Source organism: Pteronotus mesoamericanus, unplaced genomic scaffold, assembly GCF_021234165.1.
Source record: "Pteronotus mesoamericanus isolate MK-2021 breed Mesoamerican mustached bat unplaced genomic scaffold, CSHL_Meso_final scaffold_36, whole genome shotgun sequence".
Taxonomy (NCBI): Eukaryota; Metazoa; Chordata; class Mammalia; order Chiroptera; family Mormoopidae; genus Pteronotus; species Pteronotus mesoamericanus.
The window spans coordinates 12,683,146-12,704,810 of record NW_026555313.1 but is presented as its reverse complement, the minus strand read 5'-3'; the positions used below and the strand labels follow the sequence as shown (position 1 = coordinate 12,704,810).

At 37.1% G+C, this 21,665-nt stretch overlaps 1 protein-coding gene across 1 annotated transcript in view; it reads right to left on the bottom strand.

The window, feature by feature from the left end:
* ATM (ATM serine/threonine kinase) overlaps positions 1 to 21,665 on the bottom strand; it is a 179,595-nt gene that overhangs the window by 133,076 nt on the left and 24,854 nt on the right. The window contains exons 9-16 of the mRNA XM_054592505.1: positions 18,709 to 18,878; positions 16,568 to 16,939; positions 15,958 to 16,152; positions 15,104 to 15,199; positions 13,552 to 13,777; positions 7,796 to 7,921; positions 6,878 to 7,003; positions 5,856 to 5,945 (exon numbers count right to left, since the gene is read on the bottom strand). Coding sequence (XP_054448480.1) covers positions 5,856 to 5,945; positions 6,878 to 7,003; positions 7,796 to 7,921; positions 13,552 to 13,777; positions 15,104 to 15,199; positions 15,958 to 16,152; positions 16,568 to 16,939; positions 18,709 to 18,878 — 1,401 coding nt within the window. The remainder of the gene's footprint in view (positions 1 to 5,855; positions 5,946 to 6,877; positions 7,004 to 7,795; positions 7,922 to 13,551; positions 13,778 to 15,103; positions 15,200 to 15,957; positions 16,153 to 16,567; positions 16,940 to 18,708; positions 18,879 to 21,665) is intronic.

Below are 21,665 nucleotides of genomic sequence, written 5' to 3'. Positions count from 1 at the left end.
AGGCCCCACCAAGACATATCATAATTAAACTGCAAATGCTTAATGCCATACAGAATCTTGAGAGTAGCAAGGGACAGATGGCTATCTACAAGCAAGCTCCAATCAGGCTATCAGCTCATTTCTCAAGAGAAATACTTCAAGCCGGAGGGATTGGCATATAATAGTCAAAGTGATGAAAATCAAGAACGTACAACCAAGACTATTCAACAGGCCATCATTTAAAATTCAAGAAGAAATAAAGAGCTTTTTAGACGACAACAACAATAAAAAACTAAAGAGTTCATTACCAACAAACCAGTATTACAAGAAATGTTAAAGGGCTTGCTTTAAGAGGACTAGAGAGAGAGGAATAGGTATAAAGAAAAAAATGGTACCATATAGACACCTGTCACTAATAACTTTAAATGCAAATGGATTAAATTATCCAATCAAAAATCAGGATAGCTGAATGAATAAGAAAACAAAATGCATATATATGCTGTCTACGAAAGACCCACCTCAGAATAAAAAGTTCACAAAGACTGAAAGTTAAGGGATTGAAACAAATGATACACACAAACAGAAACAAACACACAAAAAGCACGGTAGCAATACCTATACCTGACAAAAAAAGATTTCAAAACAAAGGCCATAACAAGAGACAAAGAAGGTCACTACATAATATAAAGGGACTGACCCAACAAGAGGATATAACCCTTGTAAACATACAAGGTCTGGCAGAAGTAACGCCTGCTTGAGTGTGGTTGGAAGAGTAATAATATGGGTGTAATAATTCAGAGTTTTAATTTGGACATTTTACCTAAAATAGCGTCTGGTGTGCTTCAGTGTGATATTGTTATGTTACAGAATTATATGCTTAAGATTTTGTAATGAAAAAGGCACATTATTTGTGCCAGACGCTATATATACGCCCAACAAAGGAGCACCTAAATATATAAGGAAAATCTTTCTGGACATTAAGGAAGAGACTGAGAGCAATGCAGTCACAGTAGGGGATATTAATATCCCGCTATCGTCAACAGATAGATCTTCCAGACAAAAGATCAACAAAGAAACAGAGACCTTAAACAACACAGTACATCAATTAGACTTAATTCATATTTACAGAACATTTCATCATACAACAGCAGAATATACATTCTTATCAAGTGCACATGGAACATTCTCAAAGATAGACCACATGTTAGGATACAACACAAGTCTTAACAAATTTAAGAGGACTAAAATCATATCAAACATCTTCTGACCACAATAGCATAAAACTAGAACTCAACCACAAGACAAAAAACTGAAAAACATACAAACAGAGGCTAAACAACATGTTACTAAACAACGAATAGGTTATCAATGCGATCAAGGAAGAAATCAAAAATTACCTGGAAACAAATGAAAATGAACAAACACCAAAAATCTATGGGACACAGCAAAAGCAGTCCTGAGAAAGAAGTTCACAGCCTTAAAGGACTACCTCAAGAAGCAAGAAAAATCTCCAATAAACAAGGTAAGCCTATATCTAAAAGAGCAAGAAAAAGAACAAACAAACTCAGGAGAAAGTAAAAAGAAGGAAATAATAAAAATCAGAATATAAGTAAATGACATAGAGACTTAAAAGAACAATATGAAATTACAATGAAACCAAGAGCTGGTTCTTTGAAAAGATAAACAAGATTGCAAACCTTTAAACCAGACTCATCAAGAAACAAAGAGTGAGGACCCCAAAAAATTACACCAGAAATGAAAAACAAGTTAACACAAACATCACACAAAAAAGAATTGTAAAAAAATTCCCCCCAAAACAGAAAAACACCAAACAAAAACTATGAACAACTGTATGCCAACAAATTAAACAACCTACACTAAATGGATAAATTCCTGGACATACACTCTTCCAAAGCTGAATAAGAATTAGGAAACATGAATGGACCTATTACAACTAATGAAATAGAACCAGTAATCAAAAAATTCGCTGCAAACAAAAGTCCCAGACCAAATGGCTTCACAGATGAATTTTATCAAACATTCCGAGAAGGACTTATACCTATTCTTTTCAATCTATTCCAAAATATTGAAGAAGGAAAACTCTCAAGCTGCTTATGAGGACAGCATTATCCTAATTCCAAAAACAGATAAAGATACTACAAGAAAAAATTAAATTATAGGCAAATATGCTTGATTAACATAGATGCTAAAATCCTCAACAAATTATCAGCACACTGAATCCAGCAACACATTACAAGATCACATACCATGATCATGCAAAGTGAGATTTATTCCGGGGATGCAAAGCTGGCACAATATTTTCAAACCAATAAATGTGATACATGACATAAACAAAATAAAGGCTAAAAATAATAGTTTGCATTAATAGATGCAGAAAGAGAACTGGATAAAATATAACATGTGTTCATGATAAAGACTCTCAGCCAAGTAGGAATAAAGGAATCAAATCTCAACACAATGAAAGCCATATATGAGAAAATCACAGCCAACATTACACTACATGGGCAAAAACTAAAAGGCCTTCCCTTAATTATCAGGATCAAGATAGGGATGTCCACGTTTCACCATTCTTATTTAACATGGTACTGGAAGTAATCAGACACAGCAATCAGACAAGAAATAAAAGGTATCCAAACTGGAAAAAAGGAAGTAAAACTGTCATTATTCACATATGACATATTGTACACAGAAAGCCCTAAAAACTCCACCAAAAACTACTAGATCTAATAAATAAATATGGAAAAGTAGTAGGATATAAAATTAATATCCAGAAATCAGTGGCATTTTTATACACCAATAATGAAATCTCAGAAAGAGAAATTGAAAAAATACCATTTATTATTACAACCACAAAAAAAACAAAGTACCTAGGAATAAATTTCACCAAGGAGGTTAGAGACCTATACTCAGAAAACTACAGGATACTGCAGAAACAAAATGAGGAATATACAAATAAGTGGAAGCATATACTATGTCCTGAATTGGAAGAATTACCATCATTAAAATGTACATACTACTCAAAGCCACCTAGAGATTTTGTGTAATTTCTATTAAAATACCAATGGCATATTTGACAGATCTAGAACAAATATTCAAAAAATTTGTATGGACCTATAAAAAGACCCCAAGTAGCCACAGCAATCTTGAGAAAGGGGAACAAAATTGGGGGTCACAATACCTGATATCAAACTATAGTACAAGGCCATTGTAATCAAAAGACCCTGGTATCGGCATAAGAACTGGGAGATGGAACAATGGAAACAGGTCAGAGAGGCCAGAAATAAACCCATGCCTTTATGGTCAATTAATATTTGACAAAGGACACAAGGGCATACAATGGAGTAAAGACAGTCTCTTCAATAAACGGTGTTGGGAAAATTGGACCACTCCATGCCAAAAATAAAACTAGACCACCAACTTACTCCATACACAACAATAAACTCCAAATGAGTAAAAGAATTAAATGTCAGTCACGAAACCATACCAGAAGATAGGCAGTAAAATCTTACATCCCTCATAGCAATAATTTTGCTGGTGTGTCTCATAAGAAAACACAGGAAAAATTAAACAAATGGGACAACATCAAACTAAAAAGCTTTTCAGAGCAAAAGAAACCATCAATAAAATATTGAGTTGGCCAATAAGTTCATTTAGTTTTTTCTGTAAGATAGCTACATAGCACTTAGTTCTCTTTAACTTCATTCAAAACAATTTTTGTTAGATTGTATTGTGACAGCTGTCGTATCAGTGAGCATTTTTTAAAAAAACTTATCAAAGTTGATGAATTTTTCTGTAGCCATTTTAATATTGAAGATTGCATTTTATGCTTCATTATTTCAAGAGAGGGAAAACCGGAACTGAAATGTAAAAAAACAGATTTGTGTAGTGTATGGAGAAAGTGCTTTGAGTGATCAAACATGCCAAAAGTGGTTTGCAAAGTTTCATACTGAAAATTTCTCACTGGACGATGCTCCAAGGTTGGGCAGATACATTAAAGTTAACAGTGATCAAATTGAGTCATTAATTGAGATCCACGTTATAACATGGGGGAGATAGCGGGCATACTCAAAATACCCAAATCAATAAAGTTATTGGTGAAATTGAAAAATGTGTCTTTTATTTTACAGATAAAATCATACAGACCTTTTGGCCAACCCAATAAAAAGGCAACCCACTGCATCAGAGAACACATTTACCAATGAAACATCTGATAAGGGGTTAATTTCCAAACTATATAAACAACTTATATAATTCAACACCAGGAAGAAAAACAATCCTATTAAAAAATGGGCAACAGACACTTCTCCAAAGAGGACATACAGATGGCCAATACATATGAAAAAATGTTCAATATCACTAATCATCAGAGAGACACAAATTAAAAATACAATGAGGTATCACCTCACAGCTGCCAGAATGCCTATCATCAATACATCAGCAAACAAGTGCTGGCAAGGATCTGGAGAAAAGGGAACCCTCGTGTACTACTGGCGAGAATGTGGACTGGTGCCCGCACTGTGGAAAACAGTATGGAGATTCCTCAAAAAATTAAAAATGGAAATGCTTTACGACTCAGCAATTCCACTTCCGGGAATATATCCGAAGAAACCTGAATTACTAATTCCAAAAAATATATGCACTCTCGTGTTCACTGCGGCATTATTCAGAATAGTCATGATCTAGAAACAGCCCAAGTGTTCAACAATAGATGAGTGGATAAAAAGTTGTGGCCCGTTTACACAATGAAATACTAGTTGGCCATATAAAAGAAAATCTTCCCTTTGCCACGGTGTGGATAAAACTGGATATTATTTTGCTAAGGGAAAGAACCTAGTCAGAGAAAGACAAATAACATATGATCTTATTTACAGGTGAAATCTAATAAACAAAATAACCTGACATACAAAACAGAAAGAGGCACAGACACAGGGAACAGACTGACAGCAGTCAGAGGGAAGGGAGTTGTGGGACTGGATCAAAGAAAGAGAAGGGATTAAGCAAAAGTGCGCGGGCGCGCACAGCAGAGTGGTTATAGCCAGAGGTAAAATGGGGTGGGGTGTTGGTGAAGATGGGCAAAGGGGGAGAAATGGGGAAGCAAAGAGACTTTGTTTGGGACAATGGGAACACAATACAGCGTGCAGATGTTTTATTGTGCTGTACACTTGAACCTTGCATGGTTTTGCAACTCAATGTCAACCCAATAAATTCAATTTAAAAAAAAAACCAACAATTGTGACACTTGCTCTCTCAACTTCTCACTTCCCAGTCCACTCCAATCTAGCTTTTGCACCCACAACTAATTTTTGTCATAATACTGGTCTCAGTGTTGTCAGGTTCTGTGCACATTTTGGTCTTATTTCATTAGCATTCAATCCAGTATGCTTGGGGCCCTTCTGGAAAAACTTTCCCTTGCCTTCTTCTACTGTTAACTTTTTGGTTTCCCTTTGATCTTTTTCTGCCTGTGACCTCACCCACCACTTTTACCTCACTAAGAACTAATCATCCTTCAGTCACCACTGAAGCTGGATATCCCTCAAAATCCCTTTCTACTACTCTGACTGTTTCAAGTCCTGGTAGATGTTCTACTGGGATCTCATACTTCTCCTTTAAGATACTTATCAAAAATATAATCAATAATTTGCGTAATTTTGTTACATGTCTCTCTTCTCTATCAGCTTGCATGCTTCATGACATCAAATGCTATGTTTCCTTCTCTGCTGAAATTCGAGCATTATGCAGCACCTCACTTTATTCACAGCATGAGTTTAAGTTTATTATCTATATACCGGATGAACAAATAAATAAATAAATAAAAAGTATCAATGAAATAAGGTAGTAAAAAAAAGCATACTTACTAAACTTTTACAAACATCTGCAATATCATTCATTAGCTTTGATGTTAACAATCGTAGGAAAAATCTACATGCAATCTTATTTGGATTGTGCTGTAATGAAGACAAGCCAAAAAAACAAGCAAACAAAGAAATGAAAACAAACAATTATTCTTGGTAGATAGTATTTTCTTTATCTTGAATGAAATGTAGATTTTCCTTTACAATAAAAATTCTCTAACATGAAAAGCATGGATAAAGAGTTTATTATGGGGCGAAGTTATAAATAACTTCAAATATACTAACCTCTTTTTCTGGAGTAATAATAACTATAGCAAATCTCTCTCACTGTGCATAAACACCATTAAAGTAAAATATCTGCTAATGACCCTAAACATAAGCAAGCAGTAATTGTAGCTTAGAGTTAATTCTTACAATTCCGTCCTTCCCACTTACACCAAAACACAGACACATTACAAAACCAAAAACACATGTTAATAATATTGATATATGGCCATATACTTAATTTTAGCTTTAAAAAATGCTGTCAATTATTATCAACACCCTAAACTGGTTCAGCTAACCCTCAAACTGGCTCCAAATCAAACCAAAGACTACACATAGTAACACTCTTCCTATCATATGTTGTGAAAGACTATGTGGGCAGAAAGAAAGTAATGTATACGCCAGACTTGTTTATCTTAGTGGTTCTCACCAGCCCTAATATAGTGGCATGCATGCCACATAGCTAGCAGTCAACACATATTAATTAAATGAATGAAAACATGCTGGCAATAGAGAGTCATGTATGTAATATATAACAGTGGTAAAAGAATTCTGAAACTTCCTGAAATGATGAAATTACCTTCATGAGTTACTCAAATTATCTATTGCTTTATTCCTCTGGATACTACCATTTATTTTCTATTCAATTTCATTTTAAATCAGTATATAAACTTATAAATGGACCAAAAAACATTTAGCACCACCAATCAGTTATCAACTACCTAGACTGGCTATATTGTCAAGCAGGAAGAACATCTTACCTTGGTACAGTTACATAAGCAACGTGTACACAGATGCATCATATTTCTCAATGAAATAATTCTAGATTCCCCATCTGTTTTATTTTTAAACAGAGTGATACTTTCTCCAGCACACTGCATTAGAGACTATTAGGAATAAAAGAAGAAAAAAAATCAAATTTCAGGGAAAGTTAGAGTTCAGTGACTGCTTTTCAAAATTTTAATTAAAGCTAAAATTAGGCTTTTTAAGAAGTTACATTTGACTTATAGTATAATTAAAAATTATGAACAATTTTTTATTATTCTTTTTAAGGTTTTATTTATTCATTTTCAGAGAGAGAGGGAGGGAGAGAGGGAGAGCAACATCGATGCATAAGAGAAACATTGATCAGTTCCCTCTCTAACGCCCCAAAGGTGGAAACCAATCCATAATCCAGGCATATGCCCTAACCAGGAATCAAACCCATGACGCTGTGGTTCACAGACCAGTGTTCAATCCACTGAGCCACATCAGCCAGGGCATGAACTTTTTAAAATGACAAATCTCATACGCTGTTCTTACAAATCACATAACTGACAGTAGTACCAAGATAAAAATGAGTTTCATGCTTCCTAGCACCTACTTGATGAACACTCCTAGTCATGGGTACTTTAGGATAATTCATCACAGAAAAAAGTTTTAAAAGTACAGATAAAAACGAAGAATTTTTGTTGAGGTTAAACTTTAATGTAAAATTCAATTAATACATTTATAGTTGGCTTAAAATAATTTCAAATCTTAAGGAAGGACACATAGGATCATTTCTTCTTAGACTGGATAAATAAAAGAGAGAGAGTAAACCTACATAAAAATTTATGTTTTCCAAACAATTACACCAATTTCCCCAAAGATATATGTCACTTGATTAATGCAGGACTTATTCACATAAATTCTCCTACCTTGGCTTTATGGAATAATTCTGATCTATACACTTCCTCTTCAGTTATTACATCCACATAACAATAGCAACCAAGAACACCCACTAAAAGACTTGAACACCGCACAAGCGTTTCTGTATTTGTAGTCTGAAAGGAAAACACAAATAAAACATATGGTTCATAAATAATTTCAGTACTCTATGATTATCTCTTGTAAGAACAAATTTTATGTACTTTATTAAGAAACAAAAGTTTAGTTAATTGAATTAATTGTGGTATAATTCTGATCATTTCAGAAAAACATCTAAAAGATCCTTGCAGAGTTGTGATAACCAGGATTTTCAAGAAAAAGAGCACAAGTATCTCATAATGGCCAAGTAAGACATCTCCCCTTAAAGTAGCACAGTTCATTGTAAAGGCCCTTAAGTATTTGAAGTAAGAAGAAAAAGAAACTGATACTGAAATAAATGTCTCTAACTCTTAGAACATACTTGGAAAGTAGGCTCATACAAAGAAATATTAAGAGGATCTGGCCAACTTGGAAAGTAGGCTCATACAAAGAAATATTAAGAGGATCTGGCCAAGTTGGAAGCATAGGCAAGAGATACTTCACTTCCGCGCACAACCAAAAGGAGGATAACAACCAGTTTAAAAACAAAAGACAACCAGTACCCCCAAAATGTCAAACTGAATGGAAGCCCAACAACCAACGACACAATGAAATATTCATCCAGACTGGTAGGAAGGGCAGAGACAGTGTGGGGGAAGGGGGCAGAGAGGGCAGGGAGCTAGGCAGCAGCTGGCAGACCAGGGCAGGTGACCCCAAATTCGTGTGCAGATAAGATGGGAGGAACAAGCAGGGAGCAAGACAGACTATGAAACCCAGGGTCTGAGGATGGGAAACTAAAGACTCAAAACTCCTGGCTGTAAAAATCAGTAGGGGTTGCCGCAGCTGTAGAAATTCTCAATCTCACAGGAGAGTCCATTGGAGAGGCCAACAGGGTTCTAGAACCCTACTCACCTACGAATTAACACCTGAAAGGGCACAATCTGCTTGTACGAAGTGAGGGAGGTGACAGAAAGTGGGGCAAGAGCTGAGCAAGGGGTATTGTTCACTCTCTGACACCTCCCCAACAATAGCACACAATACAGGGAAGAGGGTTGCCCTGTTCTGGCAAAAACCTAAGGCTCTGCCCCTTATGACATAAAATGCGTGCTGAGACAAAGATATATGGCCCAAATGAAAGAAAAGATCAAAACTCCTGAAAAAGAATTAAGCGATGAGGAGACAGACAAATTATTTAACACAGACTGCAAAACACTGGTAATCAGGATACTCACGGAATTGACTGAGCTCAGATGCAAAATGAAGGAAGTAATGAAGGCTATACAAAGTGAAATAAAGGAAAATATATAGGAAACTAACAGTGAAGGGAAGAAAACCGGGACTCAAATCAACGATTTGGAACAAAAGGAAGAAAGAAACATCCAATCAGAACAGAATGAAGAAATAAAAATTCAAAAAAAGGAGGAGAGGCTTAGGAATCTCTGGAAAAACTTTAAACACTCCAACATCTGAATCACAGAGGTGCCAGAAGGAGAAGAGGAAGAGCAAGAAATTGAAAACTTGTTTGCACAAATAATGAAGGAGAACTTCCCCAATCTGGCCAAGGAAATAGATTTACAGGAGATCAAGGAAGTTAAGAGAGTGCCAAAGAAGTTGGACCAAAGGAAGCACACACCAAGGCACATCATAATTATATTACCCAAGATTAAAGATAAGGAGAGACCCTTAAAAGCAGCAAGAGAAATGGAGACAGTTACCTACAAAGCAATTCCCATAACTCTATCAGTTGATTTCTCAAAAGAAACCTAAAAGGCAAGAAGGGACTGGAAAGAAGCATTCCAAGTAATGAAAGTTACTTGGAATCTTGACCTACACCCAAGATTAGTCTATCCAGCAAAGCTATCATTGAGAATGGAAGAGCAGAAAAAGTGCTTCCCGGATAAAGTTAAAGAAGTTTATCATCACCAAACCCTTATTATATGAAAGGTTAAAGGGACTTATCTAAGAAATAGAAGGTCAAAACTATGAACGGTAAAATGACGACAAACTCACAATAACAACTGAATATAAAAAACAACAAAAACTCAGCAAACAACTAGAAAAGGAACAGAATCACAGAAACAGAGATCACACAGAAGGTTATCAGTGGAGAAGGGGAGGGAGGGACTGGAGGAGAAACGTACTGAGAATAAGAAGCATAATATGTAGGCACAAAATAGGCAGGGTGAGGTTAAGAATAGCATAAGAAATGGAGAACCAGGTAATTAAGAAAATTAGGAGAATCAAGATGGCAGAGGAGTGCATGGAAGTCACACTGACCTCCTCCCAGGACCAATCTGGAATTACAACTAAATTGTGGAGAAATAACCTGGAACAAACAACTGAACAGTTGCGATGGTGGAGCCTTATAACCTTGAGCAGACAGAAGAATCAGCTTTAGCACAACCTAACTGCCATTTACCCTGGTCTCCAGCAAAGGCTGGTGCATAGTGGGCTAGAGGTGCCTGAGGAGAAACTGAGGAAGGAGGCCACGGAGAGAGAGCTGAGGGAATAGCCAGCAGGTTCCCAGTGCTGACTCATCCCCCATAGGGCAGCAGCCATCTTCCCCAGGCAGACCATTCCCCAGTGTGGCAACAGCATGAGAGGACACAGTAGTCCTGCACACAGGAGACTCGTCCCTGGCCTGGTAGTGCTAAAGCCAGACTGCTGAGTATACAGTGGCAGCAAGAGATAGTAGATACCTGGCTAAAGGGGGCACAGAGTGGTCTAGAGAAACTTGAAGAGAGACTGGAGACAGGCTTTGGGGAGAGAACAGGGAGAGTAGCTGGCAGGATGCCGGTGCCGACTCTTCCTCCATATGGCAGGAGCCATCTTGCTCAGGCCGACCACTCCCCTGAGTGGCACCAGCGAGAGTGGACCCAATAACCCTACACACAGGAGGGACTCTGCCCTGCCCTGTGGTGTCTAAGCCTGACTGCTGAGTTCAGAGTGACTAGATTAACAACTGAAGGAGACAGCCACAGACAGTAGATGCCTTGAAGTCTAAAACAGACTGCCTAAGGTCAAGAAGGGGTCAACATCTAACATCATCAGAGGCAGATCCAGAAAGAAAAAAACAGCGATTTCCTACCAGCGAATCCTCCCTCACTTCGTACAAGCAGATTGTGCCCTTTCAGGTGTTAATTCGCTGACAGAAATTCATACCAAAGTCAGGAAATCATGACAGATCAATTTAAGAAGCAGAAGCAAAAAAGAAGAGTCTCACAAATAATGGGAAGACAAAGAAACACTCCCTAGTCAAAAGGAAAGGAGGAATCCCCAGAAAGAGAGGTAAATGAAATAGAGGCAAGTAAACTGTCAAGTACTGAGTTCCAAACAATGGTTCTAAGGAAGCTCAACGAGCTCAGTGAGCTCAGAATTACCAAAAACTACAGGGAAACTAGGAGGAACTTACTGCAAACTATATGAGCATGAAAAAGGACATAGAAACTATCAATAAGAGGCAAGAGGAAATGAAGAATATAATTTCTGAATTGGAGAACACAGTAAAAGATACCAAAAGCAGGCTACGTGAAGCAGAGGATAGAATCAGCAACCTGGAGGATAAGGTAGAAAAGAGCTCCCAGAAAGAGCGAGAAAATGAAGAAAGACTCAAAAAGAATGAAGGGGCATTTAGGGAAATGCAGGACAATCTGAAAGAAAGAAGAGACACCTAGCTTTTGCGACAGCATGCATGGAACTGGAGAATATTATGTTATGTGAAGTAAGCCAATTGGTGAAAGACAAATACCACATGATCTCACCTATAAGTGGAATCTATTCAACAAAATAAACTAAGGAAAAAAATAAACCACAGGCATGGAAACATGGAGAGCAGATTGAAAGTGACCAGAGGAGATGGGGAAGGAGGACAATGGTGGAAAGATGGAGAGGGGACTAGACAAAGAACATGTATGAATGACCTATGGACATGGAGAACAGAGTGGGAACTGACAGTGGGAGAGGGGGGAGGAGTGGTATGGGTGGAAGAGGGCAAAGGGGGAAGAATTGAGACAACTGTAATTGAATAAACAGGATTTAAAAATAAAAAAATTTAAAAAATTTTAAAGCCAAAGAACTTATATGGACCACCCATAGACATGAATGAAAGGTACGAGGCAGAATGCTGGAGGATTGGGTGGTGCAGGGAGGAGTGGGATAAATGGGAGAAAACAACTGGGACAACTATAATACCATAATCAATAAAATATACTTCAGCCCTGGCTGGTGTGGTTCAGTGTACTGAGCACTGGCCTGTGAACCAAAGATTCACTGGTTCGATTCCTGGTCAGGTCACATACCTGGGCTGCAGGCCAGGTCCCCAGTAGGAGTGCACGAGAGGCAACCACACATTGATGCTTCTGTTCCTCTCTTTCACCCTCCCTTTCCCCTTGTCTAAAAATAAATAAAATCTTAAGAAAAAATTAAAATTGTTCTTTAAAATAAACAAATAAAATATACTTTAAAAAATATTAAAATGACCTTCATAGCTTCTGAGAGACAACCTTGACTTATTCAGCTTTGAAGACTCCACAAACTAACACAAATATTTTTGCAAGTAGAGAGTCCTTAGCCAATTTTATAAAATTATGTATGATTTTGCAAAGGTTACACAGAAAAACAAGATTTTTGGATTTTTTGTTCTTATATTGTAGGGAATGGCATTTTAGGGTAAAACACAGAACACCATATTACTTTCTAATGAAAGTGGTTACAACTGGGATACAAAGGAATGTCAGTAATTAAGGTTAAGGCACATGAAACAGGCACAGTGTCCCTACGTCAGCTCTTCAGCTCACTATTCCTGGCTACTGAATTCACTCTTTTGAGTAGCTTGCAGTTTTTATTTTATGCAACAAATATTTTATCATCTACCATTTAACAAGGCATCGTGGCATACACAAAGATTAACAAATATATATATATATGTCCTTTAAGGAATTTATAGCATGGTTTAAGAGGTATTTGTATATAAAACATATATACAAATTACAGTATAAGGAACATGCTAAGTGACCTTTAAATGAAATATTAAGTATTATGAAAATTAAAAGATGAATTGTTATGGCTGAGATTATCTATGAAAGGATTTAGCAAGGATTTTGACATGTAGATGCTCTGAATATATATCAATGGGTAGAAAGACATGAGAATTTTGGCAAAATAGCACACGGGAAGAGAATTTGTGAATTAAGAGCACAAAAGAAATGATACAAGAATGTACTAGATGACCTCTAAAATATGGGTGACTGCTGGTACATTTATTACATTTACTAATCACTCTTTCCACTTCAATGACTACCAGAACTTACTATATGTTTCAATTATGCCCTTTGCTGTTACTAACACTTCCCTCCATAAAATTGAATGATTTTTTCATCAAATAATTGCTCTACCCAAAAACATTATTATTCCTCATAAATCCACCCAAAGAACTTTACTTCTAAAGTTTCGACCAGGATTCTTGGTACAAAAAAAGTACTAAATTATTATTCTTCAGTTTTCCTTTTTTCATGCCATTCTGACTACTGGATGACATGTAGTGTCACTTTGCTTTTTAAAAGTATGCTTCTCTCACCATTCTTAGTGCCTTTTCTTTCCTCCCCATTTCTCATTCCTACCAGTCTACCAAAGTGGAAATATAGCCCTTAGTTCTTTTCAAAAATCTCACCTCAGATGAATAGTTGTTTAGAAGCCGTTCTGACAATTCCAGAAGATAGCGATCCAGAGATTCCTTGAGATTTTGGAGGACAGAAAAGCCTCCACTGGATTTAGGCTTTTCTATAGTACAGTCTTTCACAATGGTTAAAAAATCCATTTTGTCAAACGTTGACTGAAGAAATAGTTCTTCAACTGCTGAGAATGAAGGCTCTTGTTTCTCTTTTTCGTGGTGATCACTTCAAAAAAGTTAAGACCTTTATTTTATAATCAAACTACCTAATACTTCATTTTCATATAGCAGCATTCTATTACAAATGAAAACATTAACTTATTCAAAGACTGTTTATACAATCAATGGATTAGTCTTTTAAATGCCCCTCTTCTTTGGACTTTGATACCTTCTTGTATCAAATTTCATTATTGAGTGACCAATTTTACTAAGAGATGGACAAAAGTAGTACAAGTAACAATCTCAAAGGCAAATTCAGAAAGTATTAAAAAGAATACATTAATAACAATAGATATAAATATGAAGAATAACATTATTGAAGCATTTCCTTTTCTAACCTTTAATTTCTCCAAAATACAGCTTTTTTTTTCCATCTGATGCCTTCTTAAGGGATATTAGAAACCTTCATGCCAGTGAGTCATTTTCAGTCACAATGAAAACTTAAGCCTTTGCGTCAATCAACTAAAATGGGGTTTTAGAATTTATTTTGTGTTCCTTTTCCACAATTATCATTGGGATTTTTTTTATCATTAGTTTTTAAAGCTAACATAGTCAGATTTTATTTGACATATAAAAATGGGTCATATCTTGCCCTGATCGGTGTGGTTCAGTGGGTTGCGCGTGTTCTGCAAAGCTAAAGATCACAGGTTCAATTTCCGGTTGGGGCACATGTCTGGGTTGTGGGTTTGGACCCTACTCAGGGGGAAGAACGAGAGGCAACTGATCGATGTTTCTCTATCACATCGATTTTTCTCTCCCTCTCTTTCTCTTCCCTTATCCAATCTTGAAAAATAAATAAATAAATCTTTTATTTTAAATGGGTCTTATCTTTAAAAAACTTATTTCATGTAATTTTTGTTAATTCCCCATCATAACATTCTACTTCTTCCATTGTCAAATGTCATATTATACTATGCAGTATTTAAAATAGTGAAGTTTGCCCCAGCTGGTGTGGCTCAGTGGATTGAACACCAGCCTGCGAACCAAAGGGTCACTGGTTCAATTCCCAGTGTAGGGCACATGCCTAGATTGCAGGCCAGGTCCCTAGTATGGGGTGCAAGATGAAACCACACATTGATGTTTCTCTCCCTCTTTTTCTCCCTCCCTTCCCTAAAAATAAATAAATAAAATCTTTAAAAAAAACAACAACAGTAAACTAGATTTAAAATTACAGAACATAAAGAGCAATCATTAAAATAAACATTTCCAGGGTTAACAGTTGTAATATTTTTTTCAGTTGACCAATTTCTTCAAAATTTTAAAGATGTAGCTACTACTCTATGTAATCAAAGATATAACTTTAAAAAACACAGAATTCTATTCAATAACATACCATTCTGGTACACTCTGGAAAAAATTCATTGTAGCTTTACAATTTTTCATAGTGAGACTCACAAGAATTTTCTCCAGTGAAAGATGTGGAAAATTACTATAAAGAAAAAATAAAATCTTCACTTAGAACATCAGAAGCCATTTATTCTTTAAACTCAAATATCAATGTTTGGCTTTAGTACTGACTTCTAAAATTTGGATCCAAAATTAAAATTGCTTTCATCTATACTGAATGCCTTAACATTTGAAAGAAGAATTTAAGGAGCATAATTTTATGTCATTATTGTTTTTATCATTTCCTAGAAACAAAATTGTGTGCAAGTTTTAAAGCTCAGTTCTGAAATAAAACAATTATGAAATTAAAGCACTGGGATCCAGAGACCTGTCTTCCAATCACTCAGTTCCAATTACTGACTATGGAAAGGTTAAGTAGGCAAGTTGCTCCCCATTCTAGTCCTTAAATCCCATTTTGTCTCTTTCTCATTTCATCCCTCCATTGACTTAACATATTTCACCCAGAAGATACTCTCATTATGATTCCAGGATACATATGAGTTAGATAGATATTCAGGTGGACCTATTTACAGAAGATGTCAAAGGAACACAAGTGCTCAAAGAGTTGTATGTTTATTCTTTGTGCACATCCCCCTTATTGTCCACTTAGGACAAAGACAAACATAAAAAGAGTACTCTAACAACAGAAAGAAAGAACACTGAAACAACAAAGGGACTATTTAATATTTAGGGGTAGCTCCATTATTACTGTAAAAAAAAGCCATCTAGCATCAAATAGTACTAGGTAGAGCCTCACTAAACAAACCAAAAAACAGCAGCATGCTAATGAACTTAAATTACCTGTGCAGAATGGGAGGAAGCTCTGTACTATCTTCAAAGTCATCTTCCAACTGATAGAATAAGAGCCATTTCATTATCAATTCCCTTAAAGATAAATTTCTATTTACTTCACATATATCCTGCTCCATTCCCATTTTTACTGTTTCTGGAACTACACAGATGGTCAGTGCCAAAGTCAAACAGCATGTAACAGGGCTATAACAAAACAAAGAATGATTAAGTTAAAAGTAACCTCTTTAAGTATGTAGTACTACTAAAAAATTTGGTTTATGAATATGGAGAAAATAAGTAATGAATTGTCAAATTACACATAAAAAAATTTAAACATTTAATTGTTTAAAACTGGCCTTAGTAATCTCTCCACATTTAAAACTAAATTTACATTTATTTATTTATTAAGACTTTCTGAACAAATAATAAAAGTACCTGAAACAGAATGTAACAATCCTTAACTGAACTTACAGAATCCAAAATTTGAGGGGGCGGTGGCGAGGGCGGCAGTGGCGGGGGGTGGAGGTAGATGAATATATATAGTGTGAGAGTGTGTATGTGTATGTATATATAAAAATATGAAAACTGCAAAATCTGATACAATACATAGTCAACTTACCATGAAGGTCTGCAGGCTGACCCAGTAAATAACTTCCAGAATTCTCTGTCAACCTCAACTAAACTCCCTTGAATTATGGCTCTAAGTAAGCCAAAATTTTCAGCTTGTATTTGTTCAAAAGTAATATTGCGGAAGATAACAGACCAAATTTTAATCCAGAGTTTCAATAAATCTGACTTTTGTGAGATTTCTAGGTTTGATTTCTTGCCTTGGCACAATGCAACTTCCGTAAGACATCGTAACACATATGGTGTGCGTTCCCCACGTCGTTGCTGAGGTAGAAGCTGGTATAGTATCATCAATAATGGCAACAGCTCACAGTTAGGTAAACTTGCAGGATATTTGGATATTAATTGGGTTGTAATCTGTAACCTGAAAGAAAAAAGTATAATTAATTTGAAAATCACTCAATTCTATCACCAAGCTAAAATAAAATAAATATACATAGTACCATCACAGAGTATCACCGTCATCATTTTCCATAGTGATCTCACAATACATTGGTCTTAATTTTTATTAGGCCCTACTTCCGAAAGTGGCAAGAAGTGGCAACTTTCTGCCTAGCTGGGTAAGCTATCATATTTCCCTCGCACAGAAACTTTAAAGAGTAACAAAATTATTAATATTATACTCTTGACTTATCACACCCATCTCTGTTCTTCAACCACCAATAATATTCCTCCAAGGTAGAAAAACAAAAACTTCAAAAAACTGTCCTCCTTGATATTAATTAATTCAATAGATATTTGCTTTGAGTTTTCTACAATGTGTCCTACTCAAGAATAGAAACTTTTAACTTATTTATCTTTGTATCCCTAATGCTTGGCACATAGCAACCATTCAATAAATAACTGTTATTTTTTTAGAAAGAGGGGAAGAGAAGGGAGAAAGGTAGAGAGACACAGATCAGCTTCCTCTCATAGGCACGCCAACCAGGAACAAGCCTGCAACCCAGGCATGAGTCCTGACCAAGAATTAAACAGGTAGCCTTTTGCTTTGTAGGATGATGCTCAACCAACTGAGCCACCCAAGTCTGGGCCAATAAATAACTCTTGACTAAATGGACAAATTAATGAATCTGAAGTAAGAGCCCTCAATTATAGAAAACAAACAAGCTTAAGCAATAGGTATCTAAATCAATACGTTTTTCCCATACAACTCAATTATATTTAAACATTACATCAACACAGTAATATCAAAAGAACATCAAAATACCAAAATATCAAAAGAACACGAACCCTAAGTTTGGCTATACTCTACAAATTTCTAACTGGCCTTAGGCAAGTTGCTTAACCTTTCTTAGTTTCAGTTATGTTTTATAGTAAAGCAAATAGGCTGAACTGGATAAATTCTAAAGATTCCTACCAAACCAAATATTTTGAGATTTCACAGAATTCCACAATTTCTTTAATTATTTAAAAAACTGTGAATATATGTAAGAATAAACAACACAGCAAAAAAGAAAAAGTAACCTTGCCCTGCCTGGTGTGGCTCACATAGTTGGAGCATCATCCCCTGCACCAAAAGGTTGCAAGTTCGATTCCCAGTAAGGATACATACCTAGGTTGTGGGTTCAGTTCTGAATGGAGGCAAGCAATCAATGTTTCTTACATCAATGTTTCTCTCTCCCTCCTTTCCTCCCTCTCTAAATCAATAAATGTATCCTTGGGTGAGGATTAAAAAAGGAAGAATAATAATAAACTTTTGTCATGGCTTAAGGTCCAAATTATTCTGTGATTTCTGAATATTATCTTTAATTTCTTCCTAATCTAATTCTACTAAAAGGTGCTTGTCCATACTATAATCTCTTTGTTTTGAGGTATATGACTCAGTGAATTCCATGACGCATACATTACTGATTGCCTACCAGGCATCTGTTCTCACTTATTCCCTGCTATGTTAGTATGCTTAAGAAAAGTGGCCCCGTCCCCACGAACTAGCAGATGAGCCACGGTCATCTCAACATGTCCTGGCAACATATGCCCTTTGTCAGTGACTGGTTTAAGAGTAGACAAATGACCTAGTTCTGGTCAATGAGATTAAAGCATTCAAATGGCTAATAAATTTAAAGGAGGTCTTTGTGAGAAAAAAATAAATGAGCCTAAAATGACATTGAAAAAGGAAAAAAAGTACTATTTTACCAAGGCACAAGTTCAAAATCATTCTGTGACTTCTGAAGATGATCTTTAATTACATCCCAGCCTAATTCTATTTTTCTCTTTTTGCAATGTACATTGTAATCACTAAATTCTCCTTGTGTGGTAGTATAAGACTGAGAAATCTCCAGAGAACTGAAAGCTTCATTAAAAACCTGTAAAATAAAAAAAGAAAAAGTTAATTTTTTTTACATTGCTATTATGTTCTAATAGTTCATTAAAAAATGTGTTTTTCCTCAAATGAAGATATAGGGAAGTAATAAAGCAAGAGTAATAAGTCATAGAATGATATAAAGATAATAATATAATAACAAACATTTTGCATGACTGTAGAGGCTCTCTAGAAAGCAAATATTACCAAGAGTATGAGTTTTATTTCCTCATAACATTTACTGGAAAAACACCAAGATATGTAAAGTAAAGCAAGAAACTCTTATGTTCAACGTACTGAAATCATGAATTTAGACTTCCGGTCAAGATGGAAGTGGAAACAGGGCTCACCTCCTGGAACAACTACATCAAAATTACAACTAAATTACAGACCAACAATCACGCAGAACCCTCAGAAATCGAATTGAATGGAAGTCTGACAATTATAGAACTAAAGAAACCACATCAATCCAGAAGGGTAAGAGATGCAGGGATGCGGAACAGGCGGGTCCCCACACCCATGTATGGTGGATAAAAATTCAGGAGGAATATCTTGGCAGCAAGAGGTTCCAGATCTACACTAGGCGTCTAGCCCAGGGTTCCAGTGCCAGGAATATAAGTCTCCATAACATCTGGCTGCAAAAACCAGTGGGATTTGGGTCTGTTAAAAAAACTACTGGCCTCCCTGGCAGTTCCTTTAAAGTGTCCGCACTGGCAGTTAATCAGACACATTCCTTTTGAGCTCTATCACCACCCAGGTAGCAGACTGAAAGGCAACAGTGGCAGGGAGGGAAGAATTGAACTGTCTGGCATCAGTGCAATAGCTGGGGCACAACTCTCTGCCAGACAGAATGGCAAGCAGAAGCCATTGTGCCTTTTCTGAGCCTTCCCCCCACAGCGCCACAGAACAGGCAGGCAGGAACCATATCTGAGACTCCATCAACCTGGCTTATACTGTTTGCCATGTCCTGGTATTTATCTGAGGCTCCTCCCCACCCAACCTATGGCTCACGCTCAGCCCACCTACCTCTGGCTAAATACCCCAGGCCTGGCACTAGCAGCAGCCAACTTTGGATCCCAGTTGGGCTCCTCCTGGGAACCTCCAAGCCCAGTACAAGTGGCCTTCTGCAGGCTGCATTTTGGCGCATGCTGGGTGGCCCGGAGCAGAATACAGATGGTGGCTGACCCTGACATGCACTTCCTGGGAAACCCCAGAACCTAAGAGCCCAGTGTACAGCTACAGATCACGTCAGAGCACTATCACCCTGACTATGCTCAGCTAATCTCCACAGAGGGCAGACATTGGTGGTCAGTGGTCACAGTCAGTCTATGTAGCTGACTGGCCCTGCCAATAGCAATCAAGACTTAACTACAAGAGGAGGGCATACTCAGGCGACAAGCAGAGTGGACCTCACGTACCCAGCTTGAGCAATAGGGGAGGCTGTGCCACTGGACCCTACAGGACACCCACTACATTAGGCCACGCTACCAAGACACAGAGTCATAGCAGCTCTACCTAATACATAGAAACAAACACAAGGAGGCCACCAAAAAATCATGAAGAAACATGGCCCAAATGAAAGAACAGATCAAAACTCCAAAAGAAGAACTAAACAAAGTTGAGAGAAGTGATCTATCAGATAAAGAGTTCAAAAACACTGGTTTATTAGGATGCTCAAGGAACTTAGTGAGGACCTCAACTGCATTAAAAAAAAAAAAAAAATCCAGTCAGAAATGAAGAGAAAATAAAGAACACTAATAGAATGGAGTGGATGAAGCCGTGAATCAAATCAATGACTTGGAATATCAGGAAGCAAAAAACAACAATCAGAACTACAAAAAGAAAAAAGAATAAAAAAAAAAAAAAAAAAGACAGTGTAAGCAGCCTCTGGTACAACTTCAAGTGTTGGGAACTGTCCTGCCTGGTTTAAGGGACTGTAGCCTCGCTGACAGGTGAGAGGGTCCCAAAGCTGGAGCTAAGCAAGGAGGCCTTGGGAAAGTAGGCCACTGAGGAGACAAAACCTGTCCCATCACATCATCCTGGCATGGCCCCAGAGGATGGCTGGTTAGTCAATGACAGGTAAGACCCTTCGATGGCAGGGACAACCTAAGACAGGCACAGTTGCATAGGGGCCATCATGGGACTTGAGGGATACAGAGAAAGGGCAAAAGACCCACACCCCTTGGCTTTGAAATGGCCAGTCCTCATTGGATCTGAAAGAAGTCTCCTTATGTCTTAGCGGCTCTGCCCTGTCTGCCTGGCTCAGGCTTGAAACAATACTAAAGGCACGTACAGCCCTAAACTGGATATGGTAGTTCCCAGGACAATCAGACCTGGAAAAGTAATGTATTAATTCCTATGAAACTTACTTTGCTAAGAATGCCCTCAGAGTTAATGAGTACTGATGTTTGGGGTTGAGCATAGAATGTGATTAGTTTCCCAGAATGGGTACCACCCTGTCTACCAGATCTTGACCTGAGTCAAATTTCCTGTGTTCCTCCAATTGTTACCTATGATCACTATTTGTTTTCTGTAAACATAGCCTTTTGACAATGACTGATGAACTTTGCATCCATGCTGTATACCCCTACGCATATGGTTCTCAATAAAAGCCAGTGGACACAGGGGCTCATGGCCTTCTCCACTAGAGTCAAGTGCCACCCTTTCCATGGCAGACCAAAAGTGTCTGGAACGACTTATTTTATTTCTCCGTCTGTGACAATCTGGAGCATACTCTGAGGGACAGAGCTGACCTTCCACCCCAGCTGTCGCCCAAACAGGGACCTTACCT